Source organism: Zalophus californianus, chromosome X (genome assembly GCF_009762305.2).
Source record: "Zalophus californianus isolate mZalCal1 chromosome X, mZalCal1.pri.v2, whole genome shotgun sequence".
Classification (NCBI taxonomy): Eukaryota; Metazoa; Chordata; class Mammalia; order Carnivora; family Otariidae; genus Zalophus; species Zalophus californianus.
In genome coordinates this window covers 114,819,133-114,836,921 of record NC_045612.1, presented here as the reverse complement: position 1 = coordinate 114,836,921, position 17,789 = coordinate 114,819,133, and the positions used below count along the sequence as shown (strand labels likewise).

The 17,789-nt window shown below is 36.2% G+C and overlaps 1 protein-coding gene across 7 annotated transcripts in view; it reads right to left on the bottom strand.

Moving 5' to 3' along the window:
* Positions 1-17,789, bottom strand: part of SCML2 (Scm polycomb group protein like 2) — a 90,611-nt gene that overhangs the window by 8,379 nt on the left and 64,443 nt on the right. For all 7 annotated transcript variants that reach the window (XM_027609138.1, XM_027609143.1, XM_027609144.1 and 4 more), the window contains 4 exons: positions 11,762-11,970; positions 7,513-7,636; positions 5,311-5,514; positions 4,435-4,617 (listed from right to left, as the gene is read on the bottom strand). In XM_027609138.1, the coding sequence (XP_027464939.1) occupies positions 4,435-4,617; positions 5,311-5,514; positions 7,513-7,636; positions 11,762-11,970 (720 nt within the window). The remainder of the gene's footprint in view (positions 1-4,434; positions 4,618-5,310; positions 5,515-7,512; positions 7,637-11,761; positions 11,971-17,789) is intronic.

The window sequence follows — 17,789 nt, the reverse complement described above, 5'->3', positions numbered from 1 at the left end:
ACACCTGTGGGATACCATCAAGGACACCAAAATACACATAATGGAAGAGCTCCAGAAGGAGAGGTGACAGAGAGAAAGGGCCAGAAAGAATATTTGAAAAAGTAATGGCTAAATGTTTCCCAGATTTGATAAAAAGCATTAATCTGAATATCCAAAAAACTCAACTATCTCCAAGTAGGCAGGATAAATTCAAAGATAGCCACACCTAGAAAAAACACAAACTATCAAAAGCAAAAGACAAAGAGAATCTTGAAATTACCAAGCGAAAAGCCAATCCCATACAAAGGATCCTCAATAAGATTAACAACTGACTTCTCATCAGAAACTATACAGGCTAGTAGGAAGTGGGATGATACATTCAAATTGCTAAGACAGTCAACTAAGAATTCTACATCCAACAAAACTAAACTTTAAAAAATGAAGGAGAAATAAGAAATTCTTCACAAACAAAAAGTGAGGGGCACCTGGATGGCTCAATTGGATGAGCACTTGACTCTTGGTTTTGGCTCCCATCATGACCTCAGGGTTGTGGGGTCAGGCTCTGCCCTGCGGGGAGTCTGCTTGAGATTCTCTCTCTCCCTCTTTCTCTCCCTAAAATAATCTTTTTTTAAAGAAGTGAGAAAATTTGGGGCGCCTGGGTGGCTCAGTCGGTTGACCATCTGCCTTCAGCTCAGGTCGTGATCCTGGGGTCCTGGCACTAAGCCCCAAGTAGGGCTCTCTGCTCCGTGGGGAGCCTGCTTCTCCCTCTCCCTCTGCCTGCCACTCCCCCTGTTTGTGCTTGCTCTCTCTCTGTCAAATAAATAAAATCTTTAAAAAAAATAAAGATTTTTTTTTTAAAAGTGAAAAAATTCCTCACTTGAACAGCTTACCTACAAGAAATGAAATTACATTCAACAGTAACTCAAATCCACAAAAAAATTAAAGAGTACTGGGGTGCCTGGGTGGCTCAGTTGTTAAGTATCTGCCTTCAGCTCAGGTCATGATCCCAGGGTCCTGATTTTGAGGCCAGTGTTGGGCTCCCTGCTCAGCAGGGGAGTCTGTTTCTCCCTCTCCCTCCCTCTGCCCGTGCTCATGTTCTCTCTCACTCACTCTTTCTCTCAAATAAATAAATAAAATCCTTAAAAAAAAATTAGAGTACCAGTTAAAATATCTGTGGTTAAATATTTATTTATGAGAGAGAGTGTGCACGCAGGGGAGGGAGGGGTAGAGGGAGAGAGAGAAAGAAACCCAAGCAGACTCACGCTGACTGTGGAGTGTGGAACCCAATGAAGGGCTCAATCTCACAACCCTGACATCAGACCTGAGCAGAAACCAAAGTTGGATGCTTTATTGACTGCGCCACCCAGGCACCCCAAATACATTTGTCTTTATAACTCTTTTCTTCTTCTTCTTCCCTTAAAAAAACAAATAGGGGCACCAGGCTGGCTCAGTCAGTAGAGCATGTGACTCTTGATCTCAGGGTCATGAGTTCAAGACCCATGTCGGGAAGAAAGCTTAAAATACAAAAAAATGATAATAATGAAAAAAAAATTACAAAATTATATTTTGGGGCTTATAATGTATAAAATATAATTTGGCAATAAAAGAACAAAGAAGGGAGCAGGAAAAAGAGCTGTAGTAGAGCAAGGTTTTTGCATAATATTAAAATTAAGTTGGTATTGGGCGCCTGGGTGGCTCAGTTGGTTAAGCGACTGCCTTCAGCTCAGGTCATGATCCTGGAGTCCCGGAATCAAGTCCCGCATCGGGCTCCCTGCTCAGCAGGGAGTCTGCTTCTCCCTCTGACCCTCTTCCCTCTCGTCCTCTGTCTCTATCGCATTTCTCTCTCTCAAATAAATAAAATCTTTTAAAAAAAAATAAAATTAAATAAAATTAAGTTGGTATTAATCCAAACAAGATTGTTTTAAATTAAGATATTAATTGTAATCCCCACGGCAGGCAACTACTATGAAAATAACCCCTGGACAGAAAAAAAAGAAAAAAAACTCAAAAACTTTAGTAGAAGGAACAACAAAGGAATTAAGATAGTATATAAGAAAACATCTATTTAAAACTAAGATTCAGGGGCACCTGGGTGGCTCAGTCAGTTAAGCCACTGCCTTCAGCTCAGGTCATGATCCTGGAGTCCTGGGATCGAGTCCCGCATCAGACTCCCTGTTCGGCAGGGAGTCTGCTTCTCCCTCTGACCCTCCCCCCTCTCATGCTCTCTCTCTCTCTCTCATTCTCTCTCTCTCAAATAAATAAATAAAATCTTAAAAAAAACTAAGATTCATATACAAATAAAAATAAAAACAGAAAAAAAAACATTTAAAACAAAAGAGGAAAGTTATCAAAGAAAAGAAGAAAAGACAAAAAGAAACACTAAGACCTAGAAAACAAATAACAAAATGGTAGATGTAAATCCTACCTTATGAATGAATGAATTCTTACTAGTAATTATATTAACTGTCCATGAGATAAACACTCCAGTAAAAAAATGAGCAGAATGGATTAAAAAAAAAAACAACCATGTTCCAATTACATAATTAACATAAAAGATACACTTTAAATTCAAATATACAAATAAGTTCAAAGGGAAAGGTGAGAAAAAATATACCACACAAACAGTACTTAAAACTGGACTGGTTATAGTAACATCAGACAAAACAGACTAAGAAAATCCTAAGAAATTCACACATACAAAAACCCCAATGGTAAGTAACAAATTCAGCAAGATCACAGAATAAAGATTAATAATACAAAAATCAATTGCATTTCTACACACTTGGAATGAACAACCCAAAATTTAAGAAAATAATTCTATTTACAATAGTGTTAAAAACAATAAAATGTTTAGGGATGAATTTATCAAAAGAAGTGCCAGATGTGCTTTCTGAAAACTACAAAATATTATTGAAATAAATTAAGGAAGACCTAAATACACTGACATCCCATATTCATAAACTAGAAGACTCAATATTTTTAAGAGATTTTATTAATGAATTGATTAATTAATTTGAGGTGGGGGAGGGAGAGAGAACACGCAAGCAGGGGAGAAGCAGAGGGAGAGGGACAAGCAGACTCCACATTGAGCATGGAGCTGGATGCGAGGCTCAATCCCAAGACCCTGAGATCATGACCTGAGCTGAAATCAAGAGCCACCCAGACTCAATATTATTAGATGGCAATAACCCCCGAACTGATCTACAGATTGAACACAATCTCTACTAAAATCCAGCAGAAAATGATAAGCTGAACTTAAAAATCATACGGAAACTCAGAATTGCCAAAACAATCTTGAAAAAGGAGAACAAAGTTGGAAAACTCATACTTCCTAATTTCAAAAGTTACTACAAAAAGCTACAGTAATCAAGATAGTGTGGTACTGGGGTGCCTGGGTTGCTCAGTTGGCTAAGTGTCTGCCTTTGGCTCAGGTCATGATCCCAGGGTCCCACTCTCCCTGCTTGTGCTCTCTCTGTCAAATAAATAAAATCTTAAAAAAAAAAAAAAAAGGATAGTGTGGTAGTGCCATGAGGATTGACATACAGATCAATGAAATACAAAGTCCAGAAATAAATCCATATATTTACAGCCAACTGATTTTTCACAAGGGTGCCAAGACAAGTCAGTAGGAAAAGAATAGTCTTTTCAACAAATGGTGCTGGGCCAATTAGATATCCACATGTGAAAGAATGAAACTGGACCCTTATCTCACTGTATATAGAAAAATTCAAAATAGACCAATAACCTAAATATAACAGCTAAAACTACAAAATTCTTAGGAGTAAACACAGGAGTAAATCTTTGTGAAACTGCATTAAGGAATATTTTCTTAGGTATGACACCAAAAGTATAAGAAACAAAAGAAAAAATAGGTAAATTGGACTTCACTGCAATTAAAAACTTTTGTGCTTCAAAGGACACCATCAAGAAAGTGAAAAGACAACCTACAGAATGGAAGAAAATATACGCAAAGGATATTTCTGATACGGAACTTGTATCCAGAATATATAAAGAATTCTTTATATATTAACAAATATAAATATAATGTAATATATAAGAGGAACAAATATATTTCATTTCTATGTAATAAAAAGACGAAGAACCCAATTAAAAATAGACAAAGGATTTAGATAGACATTTCTCCAAAGAACATCTACAAATAGCCAATAAGCACATGAAAAGATGCTTAACAACCTCAGCCATTAGGGAAATGCAAATCAAAGCACAGGATACTTTACAGGTTTTGATTCTCAAGTTCATTATGAATATAAGAAATTACCTGCCCACTTTGAATGAACAAAAACAACTATATATTATACATGTCTAATTAGTTCATGGTGGCTAAAATGTTTACTTTGAGGAGAACATGAGGAAAAACTAAATTACACAAGATTCTCGCATTAATTATAAAATACAAAATAGAAGCACAGTACAAAATTTTACATTTTCTCTCACCTGATTTATTTTTATCATGCTCTGCAGGACTAGGAGTAGTACCTCTGTAAGAGCTAAAAGGCTGGCTACTCAGAAGGTTATCACACTGCAAGCTATGGCATAAGGTCTCAAGAAAGCGAAGAGCAAATGATGCACTATTCACTGGAGGGAGCTGGACAGAGTGAGTTTCCCCATCAAAGGAAGCTATTGGGGGGAAAAGAGATGTCAGAGTTAGCTCATAGAAAGATAAAACTACAACATCAAAAAAAGCCACCAATTTTGGAAATGTATTATAAATCTAAGTCGTGGTTTTTGTAATTTATAAAGGAATATTCTTAAATTATAAAGGCCCCTCTCAAACACAACAGCCTACATTGGTAAAGGCATTCTCATTTACAAAGTATTCCAAGGCAAACAACAACAAGGGCAGCAGCGGCAACCCAGTGATCTCTACCACTTCCGCTACTCCAAGCATTTTGTGGGTATAAACATAGTAACTGATCAATCATGAAAGCCAGTTGGATCTTATCTCATAAGCACTTCTTGAGTCACATTTTCATTTAGAGCTTCCTATAGATCAGTCTGTTTTCTAAAAACATTAAAATATATTATCAGCCAAGGTATTTTGTCTATAGTGAGCTTAATACAGCATGTAAAAAAATCTTTTACCTCAATTTACAGTATGACTCTGACCATTGTCTATTTTGAACTAAAGTTAAACTTTCCCAGAGTTAAAAATCTATAAATAGATATTATATCAATGTAAGTATGTCAATATTATAAGTAGTTAATAGACTACAAATATTATAAAATAATCTATATATTATAAAATCCTTGCCTTTTTAAAATAAAATCAAATTTGTAAGAAAAGCTGAATAAAGGGTTAGTTGAGCATACCAGTTATCACTTCTCCTCCACGATGATCTGGCTTAAGAAATCCAAAAACAGTCTTACTTTGAATGGCACAATCCACACAGGCCTGCACGGTCCTCCGGAGCACCACATTCACGGGGCCCGGGCCAAAGTGGTCAGGCAGCTGCTGGATTTTCTTCGGATCCAGGTGAGGGCCAGCATTTCCATGTTTGTTTACATAGACACAGACTTGAGGAAACGTGTACATAAATATAACAATCAGATTGGTTAAAAGCAACATAAATACTACATAATTAATTACTATATCCCACTAGCCACACTTCACTCAAAGAGACCCAAATATAGTTAATATCAACAATCATTTCTGCTACCTAAAAATATATATGCAAATATATTTTCACATTTGTATAAAGACCTTAAATCTAGTCAACTTTCTAGAATTTTGCCTAGAATAATTATAATAAAAACTATCCAACTTTTAGTAGCATCACAAAACAATTCTTCACACATTCCCACATCATGTAAAATGGTATAAAGATAAATATTTTCACCTTTCAACCGTATACACAGTATAAAAATTCTTTCAAAACTGATCATGTTAATACACTCCTTGGACTGAATTTATTTTAAATCACCAACATTGCACCTTCATTGTATTTTCTAAAGTAACCAAGTAATTTAAGATACATGCCACACAGTAAGTTCTAATGACCTAGAGTGATTTTTTTCATTAACTTAAGGAAAATAAAAATGTTCTTTATACACATGCCAAGGTTCACTGAAGAAAATTAAAAAATAACGCTTTCCTTAGTATAATAAAAGCATATGAATTAGAAGCAAATCATCTATAATCACACAAATGTCGTGTTTCCATATTTCTTCACTGAGAATCAATAAATATTAAAACAACATACAATGTAACAATATGAGTACATTATTACCAAGCAGAAAATATACTGTCCCCCTAAATCAAGAAGCACGTTATGTTTATCCATTACCTAATTTATATTGCCAAATTTTACATATATGTGGTCTATATTCAGTACAATAAAAACCCATTAATCTCTCTTTCACTATGTTGAAATACATAATTCAACCTTGTGGCAATAGCCAAAGGAAGGATGGACTTTGTCACAGAAATGAAACAGCTATTAAAAACTTAACCGGGGGGTGCCTGGGTGGCATAGTCGGTTGGGCATGCAACTCCTGGTTTCGGCTCAGGTTGTGATCTTGGGATCGTGAGTTGGACTCCGCACTAAGCGCAGAGTCTGCTTGAGAATCTCTCTCCCTCTCCCTCTGCCCCTCCTGCTCATTCTCTCTCTCTCTAAAATAAGTAATAAATCTTTTTAAAAAAAATAAAAATCCATGGTGCTGATGGGATGGACAAAGTCCTACTGAACACAAGTGAAGCTAAACAAAGATTTCAATGTTTTATCTCCTTTGCGTTATACTTATTTAGCTAGTCTCTCCTGCCAACAGACTAAAAATCAGAAATAATGAACTGACAAAATGAGTATGTTACAATAATCCTTTAAGTGATTTCTATTTCAAAAAAATAATTTCTTTTTAATCAGGAAAGGGAAATTGGGAAGAAAAGTCTAAGGAACAGAAGAGTATAAGAAAGACAAAACTAGGAGAAAAAGCAATGGTACATGCTTTAAAAAATAGGAAGGCAACAAGAAAACGTAGAAGAGATGACAAATAAAAGGGGGATTTGTTCAGTCTAGGTCTGTGTCATTTCATACTCTTCACATAACAGAGAATAATTTAAAGTCATCATGCCCCTGACAGGAAAGGATCTTTCAAGATTTTAAAAGACATTTTAAAAAGATTTGAAGTAGCTTTAAAAGTACATACAAGACAAAAAGACATTGTGAAATAAGATAAAAGGAAAACAGATTTGACAATGATGTAAATTTTGTAAATCTTACTAAGCTGGATAAAATACTTTAAGAGTAGTGAATTTTCAAGTGACTTGTATATTTAAACAGTTTTTCCATAACATCAAAATGAACAACCAGAATCTCAAAACACTTTAATATGAAAAATGCTAAGAAAAAAACAAAAACATGTCTTATCATCTTTTTTTATTTTATTGCTCAAATTTCAAAGACACTAAAATAACACAGAGTAAAAGATTAGTAATTTTATACCCTAATACCCTATATTATGCTATACCCTAATACCCTATACTATACTATACCCTAATACCCTATACTAATTTACCTGTTGACATCACTATTTTAGATGTGCCAGGAGCAGCATCCTTATCATACGAAACACGACGCTTTCTGGCCAGGGAATTTATAGAGGCTGAAGATGTAGAACACAAAACAGGAAAATATTTTTCCTGTAAAAAAAAAAAAAAAAGCACAACTATATATTACACATTTTTAAAAATTCTTAGATAAGGAGGTCGGAAAATTATCGGTCAGTGGTCACAAATGATCAGCTGTCAGAAGTCCTTGGGGTTGGAAACCTCTGTGTGTGTCACAAATTACAGTACTTTCCAAACTGCGCTCCTCAGAGGGGCCCATGAGCTGGTCAGGTGGGAGAAAAAGAGACCAAGAGTAGGGGATTCCCAGCATTACCCCTCTTCCAACTGGTCACACCTTAGCCGAATGGCTCACTCTGTAAAACTTGTTTTTATTTTCTGAGGTTCCCTGCCTGGCAAGTTTTTTTCACACTGCTAAAGTCAAGTCTGCAAAGCCAATCCAGCAACACATCAAATGGGGGTGGGGAACCTCAACAAGGCAGAGGATGGACTTTGCCTTTACAAAGCAGTCACTCATCTGGCTTTTACTACATCTGGCCTGCATTTCTCCATATTATACACAATTTTGACAAAATTACAAGTGCTTTGCTAAAGTCCATATAAAATTATGCCTATTGTATATAAGAACCAAATGTCTTCTGGGCATTGTTAAGTATCACTAGTGTTTTATTTTGTATCAACTCTTGGGGTTTTCTTGGAGCTACCTTCAAACACAGCTCTCCAAAGTCAGAGAAGGGGGTCTTGTACCTAGAAAAGGTAATAATAGAGGATATTTTTAAAGCAGGGACAAAGGAGGATAAAATAGGGTAACATTCATTGTTGTATTTCCTTATTTGTTTAAATTAATGACTGTCACTTGGGTTCACTGTATTCTAGTAAATCATGTTATTTTTGAAGTACTGAATTATAATTATTATGTTGATATATTCTCATTCTTTCAGTATTTTAAAAATCGGAAATCTGAATCCTTTGACTTAAAACATACCAAGATAGTATGCTTGTATTAACACTGTAAATTGAATAAAGGTACATTTATTTGGAAAATGTGCTTCTATACCTCTAGAATCCTTAAAGGGGGGGCATATGTGGACAGTTGACAAAGAGTCTACTGTAAGAATAATTCGTACTCCAGTTCAAAGACTTCCTAAACAATTAAACTATGGGGGCATCTGGGTGGCTCAGTCGGGTAAGCGTCTACCTTCAGCTCAGGTCATGATCCCAGGGTCCTGGGATCAAGCCCTGTGTCAGGCTCCCTGCTTCTCCCTCTCCCTTTGCCCTTCCCCCCTCCATGCTCCCTCTGCTCCTGCTCGCTCTCTCTCTCATATAAATAAATAAAATCTTAAAAAAAATAATTAAACTATGGTGTGACAGTACTGAAAAAGGGATATAGGTAACTGCATGAGAACCTTCATCTTTCCATGATGAAATAATAAAGCTAAGAAGATGGTGAATTAAAATTCTTCCTTTGAAACAAAAAATAGTTTATTATCCAAAAAAATTACAGAACCTGTCCCTTGCCCCACCCTACCACCTTATAAACAATATTTTCAAAAACACCTTCTTAAAATTGTCAAATTAGCACTGGAATTATTTGAAAATAAAGGAGTGAAGAGAAACTTTATGGAGTTATATCTTCATCATTATGCCAACTAATCACAAAGACTTTTTTCAGCAGCTGGAAAATACACATTAAAAATATGCATCAGGGGCACCTGGGTGGCAGAGTCAGCTGAGCCTCTGACTCTTGGCTTCAGCTCAGGTTGTGAGCTCAGGGTCATGAGATCAAGCCCCAAGTCCCGCTCCATGCTCAGCGCAGAGTGTGCTTGGGACTCTGTCCTCCCTCTGCCCCTCCCCACTGTGCTCTCTCTCCCTCTCAAAGAAACAAACCTTAAAAAAAAAAAAAAAATGCATCAATGACATCCTTGATACATTCTAGTTTGCAAAATGCATTTAAAATAAAGCATTATTTCCTTTTAAATATCACAACTTTCCTTAATTTTATGCAATTTATTTTGAATTTGAAAATTTTAATCTAACGATTTATATTAGAATAACCTGCTTATTTGATTTTTTCAATGTTTATAATTTTATATTTGAAATATATTCACTGTTATTAACTTTTAATTTTTATTTAAAATTTTTTAATGCTTTCTGAAATAAAAATACCAACATTAATTTAAGCATTTTAAAATCAGGGGCGCCTGGGTGACTCAGTCAGTGAGCGTCTGCGGCTCAGGTCATGATCCCGGGGTCCTGGGATCAAGCCCCGAGCAGGGAGCCTGCTTCTCCTTCTCCCTCTGCTGCTCCCTCTGCCACTTCCCCTGCTTGTGCTTTCTTGCAAATAAATATTTATTTATTTGAGAGAGATAGAGACACAGCGAGAGAGGGAACACAAGCAGGGGGAGTGGGAGAGGGAGAAGCAGGCTTCCCGCCAAGCAAGGAGCCCGATACAGGGCTTGATCCCAGGACCCCGGGACCATGACCTGAGCAGAAGGCAGACATTCAATGACTGAGCCACCCAGGGACCCCAGTAAATAAGATCTTTAAAAATAAATAAATAAATAAATGAAATAGAATGAAATCAAAATGGGATTGTCATTTTGCTCCATACTGTAAACATTAGTTGAAACAAAACAGAAATGTTATATATATTAATATCAGATGGCTGAACTCAGAAATGTTTATTACTGCTAAAATTTACTTTAGTTCTAATAAGATCTAAGAAGATTCTATGTTTTTATGTTAAGAATAAATCTCTTGTAGGGTCCCTGTGTGGTGCAATCGGTTAAGCATCTGACTCTTGGTTTCAGCTCAGGTCATGATCTCAGGGTTGGGCTCCAAGCTCAGTAAGGAGTCTGCTGAAGTTTCCTCTCTCCCTCTCCCTCCGCCTCTCCCCCTGCTTGCTCAGTTTCTCTCTCTCTCTGCCTCTAAAATAAATAAATCTTAAAATACGTATCTTGTAAAAAAAAAAAATACATCTCTTGTAGAACAGATATATTTGGGTCTTTTTAAAATCCATTTTTATAATCTCTGTCTTTTAATTGGAAAATTTAGTCTATCAACTTTTAAAGTGATGATTAATATGTTTGGGTCTGGGTATACCCTTTATTATTTCTTTTCTATTTGTCTCCTCTGTGTTTTATTCCTCTATTCCTCTATTCCTCCTTTCCTTTTTTTTTTTGTTTGTTTTCAATTACTTGTTGAATATTCCTTAGAATTCCATTTTAGTTTTCCTACTGGCTTTTTAGCTATACTTCTCTGCATTTGTGTTTTTACAATATGCCCTGGGCATTACACTGTATAACCCACATAGTTAAAAAACTTGCAATGACAGAAATCCATATCCCCTACTCAAAGCCTTTATACTCTGTTATAATGTATTACATCATGTTATGTATTGATGTTATGTAATGATGTATTACATCATGCCATATATATTACATTACCCCACAAGACCATATTATAATTATAGCTTTAGTCACATTATTATAAAGAAATTAAGAGGGAAAAAAAGCAAAAAACAAATCATTCACATTTACCCAGAGATAAACTTCCTTCAGCATTTCTTACAGTGCTTATCTGCCAGTGTGGAATTCTCTAAGCATGCTTTTATCTGAAAACATCCTTAGTTCACCCTCACCCTTGAAGAGTATTTTTGCCAGATACAGAATTTTGTGTAACACACCTACCTCCTGTGTGTACTGCCCCCAACCACAGTGTGTCTGCTTCCATTCAAGCTCCAGTATCTTCAAGTAGCTGTTTTTTCTATTATTTCCAGGTTCTAAAGTTGTTTTCTTTGGGGGAGTCAGTTAGGTGGCCTAGCATCATTGAATTTATCACTTTGATTCCCCTTTCCACCCGCTTTATTGAGGTATAATTTATGTACAGTAAAACTCACTTCACATTCATTTCTAAAGTGTACTGACTTTTAAATAAATTGGCCTGAACATAAATATACCCACACAGTATGTCCAATGTGGTTTTGAAAAAGTTGAGCACTATTCAAAGTTTTAAGTTTACCCAAGAAAAGAAATACCAATCTTGATAGCTAGCTATGTGGACTTTAAAAAGCTTTATATATGCTCTTCGTACAATACATTCCTAAAGGGCCACATCATACTCTTAGTAAATCCTAAACTCTATGTTATAAATAAGGCACTGCAGAGACCTCTAATACAAATTAGGAGGAGATTAACTAACCTTTTTTGGGCCTTTTGTCCTTGGTGTAAGATTTTTAACAGCACTTCCCTTCTTAGGGACTGAAGTCTGTGCAGGTGGTTTAATGCGACCTGATTTCCTGATCTGCTGTGTTGGTAATATTACAGCAGTTTTCTGTGGAGACTGCATTGAACGTTGGGTTGCTTTGGAAACAGAAGACTGTGTTTTTGCTATATTCTTTGTAACAGGCACTGAGGAAAAAAAAAACAACACAAAAATACACAAAAATAAAACTAAAGTAAATGACACTGGTATTGTCTTCTTAGGACTCTAAAGAAACTTAACTCAACCATTAAAAATATTCCAAAGGTTATTCATTGAAAACCACTTAAAATAAAAGTACCATTTAAAATGAAGTTTCAGAGGGCACCTGAGTGGTTCAGTCAGTTAAGTGTCTGACTCTTGATTTCAGCTCATATCATGATCTGAGGGGTCATGAGATCAAGCCTCACATCGAGCTCCATGCTCAGCAAGAGTCTGCCTGAGATTCTCTCTCCCTCTGCCCCTCCCCCCACTCACACGTGTGCCCTCTCTCTCTCCCACTAAATAAATAAAATCTAAATACATACATACGTACATATATATATAAAATGAAGTTTTAGGTATTTAAGATTTCAGATTATCAGCAAGTAGTCGAATTCTCCAGAAAAAAATAAAGAGGCTTTTATAAGACAAACCAGTAACTTCAAACTTAGCATAGTGAAAATTTCTAGCAATTTACTTTTTGTCTGCTTCTCCTGTTTTTAGTTCTTAGCACAGAAAAGAGTTTTCCCTTCAGAAAATACCATGCCAAAATATCTAACCATGCCATACGCAGGAATCACTTTACCCATCAATACAGAAAAACACAGCAAAACAGCTATCAACTTGTAGTTCATCTTTCAGAGGCCAGAGGAATTCCCTGCATTTGATTTTTAATGGCTCAAGCACATTACGTTCCTATATGTACGTCTAGTAATAAAGCTTCATATACTACAATATAGACTCTACATTAACATTGTCATGGAAGGACCATTATCACACCCAAGTAAGCCCTATCCAGACAGTTTGAGCATGTCAAATGAAGTTACCTGCCAGGTTACTTTTGTCTATGTTCATAGTCAAGTAAAAAGAGATGTTTTTAGTATTAATCTCTTAATTTTATTACAAAAACATGAATTTTACATAGTAAGAAGTACTAATTCCAAAAATTCTTTACAGGAAGAGCTGTGTAAGTAAAACATTTATACATTTATGTAAAACTCAACTGCTTTTAATTGGAGGGCTTCATTTTACAACTTGAAACTAATCTATCACTTTGCTCCTCCCATACTCCAAGACTATGTATAAATCTGACCTTCGACAGAGAATACCACATCTTCCCGGTAGCCTTTTTATCTACCTTCTATCACTTGCCAAACCAAGAGGAGGGAACAGCCTTCTCTCAGCTGCCAGGGCAAAGGGAAGACCACTTAACTGCCACCATCATTTCCCCCGCTTATTTACAGTAATTCAGGTACTTACCCCAGTCTCCTTACCTCTTTACCATCATCTACCTCATACTCCACACTCACTTCTCCTTTCTTCAGTAACTCCAGTGACCTAATTCACACTATTTCTCTCTCTCACAGTCTCCCTGTCATCATCTTCAGTAATTTAAACATCATAATCTGATGCTTCATCATCCTGACCTCATCACCAAGAGTTCAGCCCCTCCCTAAAATGGTTATACTTAGCTACTTCTGGATTCTTCTATCTCCAAGACAACCACTGTGCCACCTTTCTTTACCTCCAATTTTCTTACCTGTCATCTTTGCTTCATACAAACTGACCATGCTTTTTATGCTCATTATGAGCTCTAGCTACCAACCCTCTCCATTTTCATTCAGTCTGTTAACTTTCTTCTGGCTTTGCTTTACTCCTTATCAACCTCCTATCCACTTCTACCAATAGCCCTCTAACTAGTATCCCTTACTTTATCACCCCTTGATCTTTGATCATGTCTAGCATGTTGGCTCCCATCTTTGAGGCACACTATCATTTGCTTTCTCTGGTCTTGAGCTACAGAACAAGGGTCAGCAATCTTTTTCTATAAGGGCCAGAGAGTAAGTATTTCAGGCTTTGAAGGCCGTATATAGTCTCCAACACACATTCTTCTTTGTTTGCTTGGTTTTCTTAAATCGTTTATGAATATAAAAACCATTCTTATCTCACAGGCTACATGGGCTGGATGTGGCTGGCCCTTGGATTGTAGTTTGCAACTCTTGCTTTGGAACATGAGAATATTATTGATTGCTATAAAATCCACACTAACCTGAATTAGGGTGTCACTGCTGCAACTCACTAATTTCTAAGTATGTTCCACAGCAGAATGTTTTTCCCTGTTAAAAGTTTCTATCTCCTTCTCACTCTATTCCATTCAGCAAACGATTATGGGAAGATTAAAGGGTATCTTTGGGAGTGACCATAACCATACCATTTCTCCATCTTAAAATGCTGTTAGTTTCATTCATTTTCATCTTTTCCTCTTGCATCAAATGAAAAGTTTTGTCTCTACTCTTCTAAGTCCAATCAATCCCCTTTACTTATGTCCTAATAACTATCTTCTTTGGTTCCTCTGGGACATTATGGTTTCAATGTCCTCCTCTCTCTTCATGGTATTTAATCACTTGATCCCCAACTCATTGCTCTCTCTTACAACCCTCATAAACCCTTTATTTTGAAGTTAGCTCTCCTAGTTTCTGGTATACTTTCAAGCCCTTGCATGAATCTCCTTCTATTCACTACCAAAATACCAAGAATCACCTATACTTGATACTTCAATTTCCTCATTATTCTATGTTTCCTTAGCCCCCTGTAATAAACTTTTCTTCTTCCAAATATATTTTAAAGAAATTCTTTCCCAAATCAGTAATGACACTTTCCTAGTTACTAAATCCAAATAAATCCTCACCGTCTTGACTAATCTATTCATCTCCACAGTTCTGGTCTCCACCTCTGAATACATGGCATGAAGAAAAGGAAACAGATTAGGCTTTGGACCTGAGTTTAAATTCTTGCACCAGGTTGGTTTAAGACAGAACCTAGGAGAATAGAAGGTCCTCAAAAAATACTTACTGAATGAACGAAAACTATTTTCAACCTGCAAGCCAATGTTATTCCTCTAAAACCGGTTCAATATGTAATTAAGTTATAACGAATAAAAAGTAACTTCGTGGAACATGGCAAATGTAATGAAATCATTATTTAAGAATTTTGGCATTTTAAAATTTAAAATGTGGCATTTGAAATTAATAAACCGTGGGACACAAATACTTGAGCTACAGCTTCAAATATTCCCCTAAAATATAATAGTCTATGATAATAAGAGCTCCTTAATTCATGGTATATACATATGTATGAGCAAAATAAAAAAAATTATAAAAAATTTTATGTATGAAAAGAAATTTTCACTTTAGAAAGCAAGCTTTTCAAAGGCAAATACTCATTTTCATTTACTGCCATATCCCCAGCACCTAGAACAAAATACTTTTTCAACTATTTTAACTAAAGAGTTTCAAGAGTAATCATCCAATATATTAGACATCAAAATTAACCTATATACATTATACATGTATTTACCTCCAAAAAGCAATCATATAACATATACACCATGCTGAAACTCTATTAAGTATTAATTAAATTATTTCCAATACAAAATAAATTTGTTTAAATGTTAATAGCACTATAACCATGTGTTCATAGTGGCCACAAAGTGAGTAAAAACCTTTTTGAAAAAAGTATGTAAAATATATAGAAGGATATACTAACCATCTTTAATAAAATTTTTATGTGAATACCTAACACAAAACCTACCTGGTTCTTCAGCTTATCTTCAGATAGAACAGAGAATGTTCAGCTAAGAAAAATATCCAGGAGATGAGAAGTTAGTGAATTGTGGAAATGCAAAAGAAATTAATAAATCTTGGGAAATGATCAGAAGGCAGTAAATAAAGTCAAGAGGAGGCCTGGAAGCCTGGAACGGGGGGAACTGAAGAAAGGAAACAGATGTCAATATTTATTGGCTACCCATTACATGCTAGGCACTTATCTATCTGCTACCCCATGTAATCCACCCAAACGTCCTATGAGGTAGGGATCGTTTCGCCCACTTTCTACATGAGGAGACTTAGGCTCTGTGAGGTTAGATAATTTAGCCAAGATCACCCATTTGGCTAAGAGAGTTTGGTCTCCTAAGTGCATGCTTTTTCAAATATGCTGCCTTGCTTCCTGTCCTCTAGCAAAAAAAGGCTATTAAAATTCACTCCCCTGAGTCACAGTGCACATGTTTACAAAAAGAGGGTGAGGGGGACAAAAGACAACCTTGTGAATTCCTATGTGATATTTCACTAGAGAGTCCATAGGTGCTGACTTAAGTTTTTTAAAAAACCAGGAGTAGAGGCATACTTACAAAGACAAAACATTAACAAGTACAGACAAAAACATGCTGGTAAAACTTTTCATGCCTGGGGATTTAACCTTATTTAATATTTATTTCCAAATAGTACTCATTAAATATACATTTCTGCTGACACATGAAGATGCTTTATTACTGAAAGATAGTGCTTGCCTTCTCTGAACTGTGAAAAGACAGCTGCACATACAATTACCACAGAAAAGGAAATACACTTAGAAATGAACAGCAACTTCCTGGTTCCAGCTACTGTTACACATGTGCTGGTTTAGCTTACACATGGCTGACTTGAATCTAAACAAAAACGGATCAGAGATATAAATTAATATGTATCTTGCTTTTGATCTAAAAAGACTTAAGAGGTATGGTTGCTTAGTGTTCTTCAGATTTTCCATCCACCAGTTACTCAATACTTAGTGTGTACTTTTTACCAGCCTAGGCAATTTAGGAAATCCAGAAGAAATAAATATGGTCCCAGTCATATAGTTCATGTTTCCCATGAGTATAACTGTGGATCCATAAAATTCCTATTTCCTTAAGTAGAAAGATGATACAGGATTTCCTTCTCCTCAAATAGACTGAATGCTATATGACAAGAACAGAAATTACTATAAAAACAGATTCCTTGAACTTGAGCCAAGAAATAAACAAAATCAAATTCTAAATAGCCAAAAACAGAAAAGTAAGATATGGTCTGGAGAAACCAAAAGTCGTAAAAAAGAAAAATCTGTCATTGTAAACATTTGACTTTGGAAACTTTTTCAGGGTTAGAAATTCTTTGCAAGTCATCTTCCTTGTTCTTAAAACTACATGTACAATTAAACTATCCTTTATACTAAAATCGTTCATACTGCTAACTACAAACCCAAGGAAACAATATAAACCTCAACTGTGAAAAAATACAGAGATATCAACAGAGATAGTTACACTTACACTATCATTATCCAAGGTACTTGAGGCCTGGTATTCACAAAAGCTCAGTTGAGGTGCCCAGTACCTTTATCTGGAATTTTGCTCCCTGACTCACTGAGCTCACAATGCCACAAACTGACTGGTCATGGGCCGCAGTAAGAGCAAAGGGGAGGTAAGTCAGCTGCAAACCCCCTGATCTTCCTTCATTCACTCCTGCTGCCATCCCATGCCATCACCCTGGCCTCCCTGACTGGGGTTTCAGATTCTACCACATTTGTTCTCTCTTCTCTCCCAACCTGTATTACAGGAGCCGCCCATCCCATCCCAGAAGCCCAACCTTACTTCAGAAACTAAATGTTCTTAACAGCCAGAGTCTGCTTTTCCTCTGAAATTTTGAATCCCCAAGGACTCTTCTTGTCACATTAAGAGTTACCTTTCCCTTTCCATAAGCATGCTGAGAGTCTTTTATTTTTTTTTAAACATTTAACATCAAATGGATTTTTTTGTTGTTTGTTTTTTAAAGATTTTATTCACTTATTTCAGAGAGAGAACATGAGTAGGGGGAGGGGAGAGAGGCAGAGGGGGAGAGAGAGGGAAAGGGAGAGAGTCCCAAGCAGACTCCATGCCAAACTCAGAGCCCGACATGGGCCTTGATCCCACAACCCT